The sequence below is a fragment of the Lactuca serriola genome, chromosome 6, assembly GCF_051521515.1.
Source record: "Lactuca serriola cultivar US96UC23 chromosome 6, Lser_US96UC23_V15, whole genome shotgun sequence".
NCBI lineage: Eukaryota > Viridiplantae > Streptophyta > Magnoliopsida > Asterales > Asteraceae > Lactuca > Lactuca serriola.
The window spans coordinates 141,871,034-141,879,118 of record NC_136413.1 but is presented as its reverse complement, the minus strand read 5'-3'; the positions used below and the strand labels follow the sequence as shown (position 1 = coordinate 141,879,118).

Below are 8,085 nucleotides of genomic sequence, written 5' to 3'. Positions count from 1 at the left end.
GAACATGCGTGGTTGGAAAATTGAAATAATGATTCTCTTGGTGGAAAATCATAACATTTGAAGCCGCAATGATGAGCACAATATCCGAAAAATAAATATGATTTTGAACAAGGTTGGAGTTTGTTGATAGTTGTGGATGCAAGGAGCATAATATGAACAAACGAAAACCACCTAAATGTGTATAGTAGTAGGAAAATGCTAAGAGAGTAATTATTTATGATAGTGAGCCTTGGATTTTATAGATGGATAAATTAATAGGGTATTAACCAATCATCATCTAATTTTTGTTTAAAGCAACAAAACAGATTTGGATTTTTTTTAACGAGAGTTTCCAAAAATAACCATTTTTTGGGTTCCTTATGGGTACTAGTCATTTCTTGTGTGAACCCATGTGGGCTCTGTGGACTCAAAATTCTTCCTGCGAACACATCAAAATTAACCACTCTTTTTTTTTTTTTTTTTTTTTTTTTTTTTTTTTTTTTTTTTGCATTAATTTTTTTGTTTAAAAAAATATAAAAAATCAAAATTTCTTAAACATTAATTCTCTATAAAACGAGCATAGTCATAATAATTAAAAAAGTTATTTTTAATAATATTTCATTTTTATATAAAAAACAACAAATACGATTAAAAATTCTACCATCAATTTGAGTTATATTTTTATGGCTAAATTCGTAAATTCGTAAGTTTCACTTCGAATTATCCTACATTAGATTTCTTGTAATTCGGACATAAGGTAAAAATATCAGTTTGAAAAGCAAACCTACGCGATCCATTGAGAATCTGAATCTCTACAACAACCCTTTTAAACTCTATCAAAGAATAAGGGTTATGGCTAAAATGATTACTATAGTGATAATTAAACAATAATTTTAGAAAAGATTAAATAGGAATATTTTTAGACTGTATTTAAATTTATACGTTTGATATAATAAGTGAATTTGATGAACAAGAAGACAATGTCTATAATGGAGCATTTCTTTTGTGAGGATTTAGTGTGCTTTGTGCTATCTTTACATTGGCTTATTCCTCACCTTAACGTGTGAGATGTTGGACTTTGATATTGAATTGGGTTTTGGGTTATAAGCATATTCATCACATTTTTTTTGAAGTTGTAGATTTAACCGGGGTGATTTTGTTGATATTTTGTTGATATCAGCTCTTTCTATTTTGATTTCTATTTTGAGGGCGATAGGAATGATATTTTTGATGTTGGAGACGACAAAGGTAGGGTAAAAGAATGATATTCAATCTTTTTTTGTTTTCACATTGGTATCAATTCCTCATATACAATATCTGATATCTGTAATTGGAGATATTCTAGGACTATATACTACAAAAAATAAAGAAAATATTTAATCATTTATCATTAAATACCGAAAGAGAAGAATAAGATACATGCATCAAAATCAATATCTCTATCAAATTAGCCACCGATTATAACCGTAGTCAACTTCTAAGCTACCATATTCGTTTTTTCTTCCAAGTTCCAACCAAATCATAATAATTTTACTAAACTATATACCTTTTATTTTTCATAATATAGAACAATTATTCTAGTCAAAAGGTCAAACTGTTTTTATAAGCCGGGTGATAACGGGCTTAAGCCCATTGGACCATTTATGGGTGGCTTTGTTGGGCAACGTTGCCTTTCTCCATCACAGCTAAACCCATTTCTGATTTCTCTTTTCTTGCTTCCAATATTTGCTTTGTGGATTTATAGAATGTTGCATATAATAGGAGTTGGAGAATGCCAAGTAGTGCTCCAATCCCATTTGGCACCTGTTCAAAATAAAATATTAAGGTATATACATTAATTACTTTTATAAAATTTTCATCTTTTAAATATAGTTGTGTGATAATATTTCATAAACCGTAAACATGAAGTAAAACTTAAAAAAAATCTTCATATTCAAATTGATTAGAGATTTGTAATAGAAAAAGAAATTTATGCATATAAAAGGAAAACTCACTTACTGCGATGAAGGGATCAAATGGGAAAAGAGCATACAAAAACCAACAAAGTCCATTAGAGAAGCAAAACAAGGAGAGAAGAAAAGGCATATACTCCACGCTTTTGGTTGTGATCACCAGTTTCTGTGTTATATTCATGAAAATGTCAATCAATATTTATAAAAAATATATATCAAGATGTAAAAAAGTAAAAAGTGTGTGGATTATGCATAATTGAATCAAATGATTCCTATTCTAGGTACCGATATACATGGAGTTTTTGGTTTGCTCGCCAAACAAATTATTATTAAAAAAAAAACTTCGACATATATAAAGACATATATTATACTGTTGGACTGATGTAGAAAACACTAATAATAAATTCATAATGAAAACTTAATATTGAAAATGTATTAATTAACATGATTTGTAGAAAAAATGTATTTTTGACATACCATGACAGATAACGGTGAAGCATACATGAGGATATTAGCCGCAACGCTTATGCTACCAACAATAGCTGATCGCTTATGCGTTGTGTGCACTAGGGTTAGCACCAAAAGAACGAGTCCTCCACACACTAAAATCTCAACTAGCATCACCAATGCAACCCTAAACCTCTTTCTTGTGTCTGAGAACATTAGAAAGATGACTAAGTAGATTAACTCGATTGCAACCCCAGCTCCATTGGTAGTGACCACAAGTAGGCTGTGCGGGTGCACGAATGGCATCCCATACAACACCCATAAACCACAATTGAAAAACGATGCCAGATATGGGACTGGTGAATACTGTTCTACACTTCCTTTCCTCCATATGCGAAAAAAGGTTGGCCTGAAAATTAAATATTTAAATGTTTTGTTAAAATAAATTAAATAAGAGCAATTTAGTTATTTTATATCGTTAATGACTATTTATATAATAAAATAAAACCACATGAATGACATAGTTAACGAAATTATTGTACTGAAAGTGCAAAAGCCAGATAACCACAATGACCATTTATGTGATTTAATCTATATCAAGTGATGTTTTTCTTGAGACTCAACTTAGAAGTATAAAGTTAAGGAAACTAAAGATAGGAAAATAACAATCGGTAAGAAAATATAGTAAGTTAATTTGTTTAAAGTTAAAATATGTAAGTCATTATACTCCAAAATAAAATTCAAAATGTTTTTTTTTTAATTGTATAAAACTTACACTGTTGACAAGAACAATGTAACTGCAGTGATATTTCCTGTCAAAAGAATAATTAATCAGAATCTTAATTAACATAATAACAAAATTATATGAGAAACAAGTTCTTTAACATATTTATAAGTATATGCTTCAATTATATTTTAATTTTAAAAGGCTGGTTTATAAAATTAAAATTCTTAGTTTAAATAACACGACTTAAAACTAATTCAAATTTCCATAATATTTTGTACAAATATTATACACAAAACTTTACTGATATTATATTTAAAAAATATAATTCAAATTCATGTTTTAAATTATCATGCAAATGCAATACATAAAAAAAAACCGTACCTGCGACACCAAGTGATGTACGGATAGCTTCTTCAGAAACCATATTGAGACTGAAAAGTTGCTTCGTGTATGAATTTTTTTGAAGTCGATAATGCACCAATTTATAAATCTTATGATGCTATGAAAAGACGTAATTGCCCTTAAGAAGATTTTTAGTGAATGACAAAATTGCCCTTACACGTTAGTTAGGTTGCAGCATGTGTAAGGACAAAATATCAATTATTCGAGACACTTTTCAGTCAAAAGCATGTTATTTATGTATTTATATTTTTGTGAAAATTTTGGAAAGTTAATAGTATTGAGATAATAAGAAAATTATTGTTCAAATATTTACAATTTCCTCAATGTGAACATCGACTTGGTGGATAAAATAATTTGCAAAACCAGTGCCTTATAAGTTATAATGACTATTAATCAACGATATATGATTACAGATTAATAATTATTTAAAACAGTTAGGTTTAATATGAATAAATTTCAAATTATACATCAATTAGCGTTTGATCCGCTAGGAGTCCTTTTCTTCGGAATGAGTAGCTATATGGTTTCAGTTGCATGATTTAAATTTGATAAGAAAAGGTCTATATCTTTACATGTGAAATTAACTTATAATTATTTTAACTATAATTTTGATGTAAAGTATATAGTGTTAGTTAATTATGTTATCTAAAATTATTTGATAAAAAGATAAATTTAACTAATTCATTTAAGTTTTTTCTAAAATTTAGACAAAACTTGGGGTTTTCAACAAATAGCCATCAACCTTGCAAACCTCCCCTGGAAATAAACGTTTGACCTGTGAAATTGTAAAAATTGCATCATTTTAAGGAATAAAAATTATTGTTTTCGTTGGTTTCACCTATAAAAATGCAAGATTTTTTTTTTCTTATAGAATTCACCAAATACCATTTTCACACCAAAAAAAAACCTTTATATTATAGTTTAAAGTTTAAACCTGCAAAAATGAAAAAAAAAAATTCAAGAATTTCATATTCAAATTCAAATACAAAATAAAACCAAATTCGAAGAAGTTGTTTCGACTTTCGAATTCAAAACCAAAACTAATCCCTAACATAGCCATTCCTAATATGGAAGTGAGGGAAACTTTGAAGTTAGAAGATAAAAGAAGCCCTTGTATTTTTTTCAAATCATAACTAATGAGTTGCAAGGTATACATTATCCTTGTTGCAAGTCTTGCATTTGCTAAATGCGTAATCATTGTCTTCTTCTTCTTCAACAAAAGCCCCAACTAATTGTCGAACAAGAAAATGTTAGGAGACAAAAGTTATTTGATTAAAGTTTTATATTATATTTTTTTTAAACATATATATTTAACATAAAATTTAAAGGAGACGATCATAGTACCTACTAGCCTCTCTTTAGAACTACCACTTCCATTCCTGACCCCACTTCACCTCCTACCCACTTACCATGGTCTCCTCTTCTTTTCTTTTGCCTACTTTGTCATGTCACTCTTCTAGTTTTCTAAGGAGATTTTAAATAAATATCCTCTAACTTTTTTTTTTTCTACTATTTGTCTTTCTATCCTATTTCATATCCATATGAAATAGGGATATGTGTCACTTTTGATTAAATTAATAATATTAAAAGACATTTGTCATCATATAATGGATGTGATGATAAGTAAGAAGAAAAATAAGAGAATATTTATTCTTTTTATCAAATACTCGTATAACAAATAAAAACTACAATTCTCAACTACATTTCCAACTTTCAACTACCAACTTTCCGTTTTTTACCACCAACTAAACAACTAGTTTACTAAATGCACCCTAATAATCATCTCAATTACTACCATGGAACTTTTTCTTGATTCATAGAATTTACAACTCCACATCAAGTCAAATCACCACCAAATCTATGATAATTAAAGTTCATCATTACTAGCCAGTAGCCACACATATTGCCACAAAAAGTTCAAAGACAATAACACATACCCAAACTCCCGAAGCCCGACACCTAGGGTGCATATTTGCAATCACCCATTATCAACTAAAGTTACTTGATCATCATACTTATTTGCATAATAATTTTCTAAACAGATATTCTAGGGTGATAAAAAGAACGATGTTTTATTAGATTGTAATTTTGGGATCTCGTTTTATGGTTATTCATATGAAAACCAGAATAGTAGAATATAAACTATAATTTTCCTTTTAAGAAAACAAAAAGATATTTATATGAAAGTCTACTTTTTCAAATTCCAAAACAATGAAAAGGGACAATGTGTGTGAATAAACGCATGCAAGTGTTATGGAGATAATGAAAAGCTCACTCAACAAAAAGAATATGTTATATCCCTTTTGCTTGGATTTTAGATTTGACACGACCTTATATCCTCTCATTGTTGCTTATATGACTAAGCTTTATACTTCTGTGTTTAAATTCATTGAAGGTATATTCTAATAATTGTAAATAAATACAGAAAATAAGAAAAAAATGGCAATTCGATGAACACAGATACATAAATTGGTCAAAATTCGGGATTGATTTATATCCATAGTATAAGAGTAAGTCCAAAAAACAAGATATTAATTAAGTGCAATGAGGACTGGTTAGATACTAGGTTAACTAGCCTATAATCGGTTCTTGATTTATCATACTATTACACTAATGTCTTTATCTAAACTCTGATTATATTTTTGAAATTTTGATCAACGTTATTCTAGTTGAGTACAACAATTTTTTTTTTAAATTGATGAATTATATATGTATGTGTGTATATTATGTAATAGGTCCGTATGAACACGGACACTAACATATTGATCTTAGAAATTGTTTTTTAATCTTGAAATTGGAAATAATAGGTGATAGGCCGTGTGAACACGGACACTAACATATTGATCTTAGAATTTGGTTTTTTATTATTATTTACTATTATATTATTATTATTATTATTATTATTATTAAACTTGAGATTCAAAACTTATTGAAACAAAGGGTGTGAATTTTACCTAAAAGAATCTTAAGTAAACTAACGTTGTCTTTAGACATAATAGTTGGCATATAGTGTATAGGGATAATGACTTGAAAGGGTAATGAACTTTTGACTTTTGTCACATTTAGTCACTAAACTTTTTTTCGTTATCTATTTGCCATTGAACTATTGAAACTGTTCACATTTTACCCTTATGACCGGCAACAGCCGGTCATAAGGGTAAAATGTGAACAGTTTCAATAGTTCAATGGCAAATAGATAACGAAAAAAAGTTTAGTGACTAAATATGAACAAAATCGAAAGTTCGTTTCCCTCTAAAAATTTCAATGACTAAATGTGAACAAACTTCCTCTTGTATTATGTTTTAGCAAATTATTTATTTTTGTTAAATTGTAACAACATTTGTTGATGAAGAAATCTATGAAATAAAAAAAAAAACCCTGAAAATATATTTAAAAAAAACAAAAAACCAAAACCGAAATAAAAAACCAATGGTTTGACATTTTCCAAAATAAAAAATCAAAATTTCCAATTTAATTTTGGTTTTACAAAAAAAATAACCATTCTCACTGATGTGAATTATGACCATTGGTTTGACATGCGAAATTTGTGACATCCCATGAATATGTAGTTACAACATCGTCTGAACTCATAATTCATAGTAAGAGGTTAGAGTATCATCGCATGAATACGTAGTTACAACATCGTTTGAACTAGTAATTCATCACCTACAGGTTATGGGCCTGCTGGTGTTTCCACTGGGTTGTCTAGAATAGTCCGTGGTCGCCATCTATACTCTGGTAGATGACTACATCGCCACATTGTTGGTTAAGGTTATGGTATCTCCTTTCATCCTACACCACATATTCATCATCATCTATTTACCTAATTATCATCACCTTTCTATCATCACCTATCTCTCATCATTTTATTTTATCACACACCAACTATTTCATCTACCCATGTTTCATCTGCAACATATTTGTAGATATAAAATAAATATACCGTTTAAATCTTTTAAAACATGTATAAAATCATTCATCCAGCATAGACAGCAAGTATTCAAATAATATGCACACATAGCACGTAATTTATATAAAATACTTCATATCTATGTGTAAGATGAAAGTAACTATATATACCATAAAAATCCCATAAATGCTTCCTAACTTCGAACCCCAAGGTTTACTCTACTAAAGCTTCATATTCTCGGCTCTCTGAACCTAGAAGGGTCCATATCTATCACACCAAAAAGCTCAAGATAGCTCTTCCTCTCACTCTACACACTCAAGCTCGCTAGGGTTCTCACTTATGGGAAAGGTAGTCGCAATTGAAGGCCATAAGTGCCTTTAAATATGGCTCGGGCCCAAAGATTTCGGGTTTCTGCCAACAGCGCGGACTCGTCGAGTCGCCTCACCGACTCGTCGAGTCCATTCATTAATCCGAGTCATCAGTCGCGACCTTACTCGACGAGTTGAGGCGTCAACTCGTCGAGTCTCTCTTCTTAACTCAAAAGAAAAATACTTAATTTATGATACCTGGAAATCCGGATGTTACATTTTCTTTTTTTATTTCATAGATTTCTTCATCAACAAATGTTGCTACAATTAAACAAAAATAAATAATTTTGCTAAAACATA

At 29.4% G+C, this 8,085-nt stretch overlaps 1 protein-coding gene across 1 annotated transcript; it reads right to left on the bottom strand.

Annotated features, from left to right (window-relative positions):
• Window positions 1–1,343: 1,343 nt before the first annotated feature.
• Window positions 1,344–3,543, bottom strand: LOC145058665 (bidirectional sugar transporter SWEET4-like). The gene is made up of 5 exons (XM_079006565.1): window positions 3,487–3,543; window positions 3,154–3,190; window positions 2,409–2,787; window positions 1,978–2,097; window positions 1,344–1,782 (listed from the first exon to the last, which is right to left on the bottom strand). The coding sequence occupies exons 1-5, from the start codon at window positions 3,527–3,529 to the stop codon at window positions 1,621–1,623; spliced, it is 741 nt and encodes a 246-aa protein (XP_078862691.1). The 5' UTR covers window positions 3,530–3,543; the 3' UTR covers window positions 1,344–1,620.
• Between the last annotated feature and the right edge of the window lie 4,542 nt (window positions 3,544–8,085).

Bases quoted from the DNA above. Each gene is read 5' to 3' on its own strand.
- LOC145058665 (XM_079006565.1), bottom strand. From the start codon at position 3,529: ATGGTTTCTGAAGAAGCTATCCGTACATCACTTGGTGTCGCAG. The intron at 3,191-3,486 runs GTACGGTTTTTT...TTCTTTTGACAG, and splicing joins TACATCACTTGGTGTCGCAG to GAAATATCACTGCAGTTACA. The intron at 1,783-1,977 runs GTAAGTGAGTTT...TATTTTGAACAG, and splicing joins CATTTGATCCCTTCATCGCA to GTGCCAAATGGGATTGGAGC.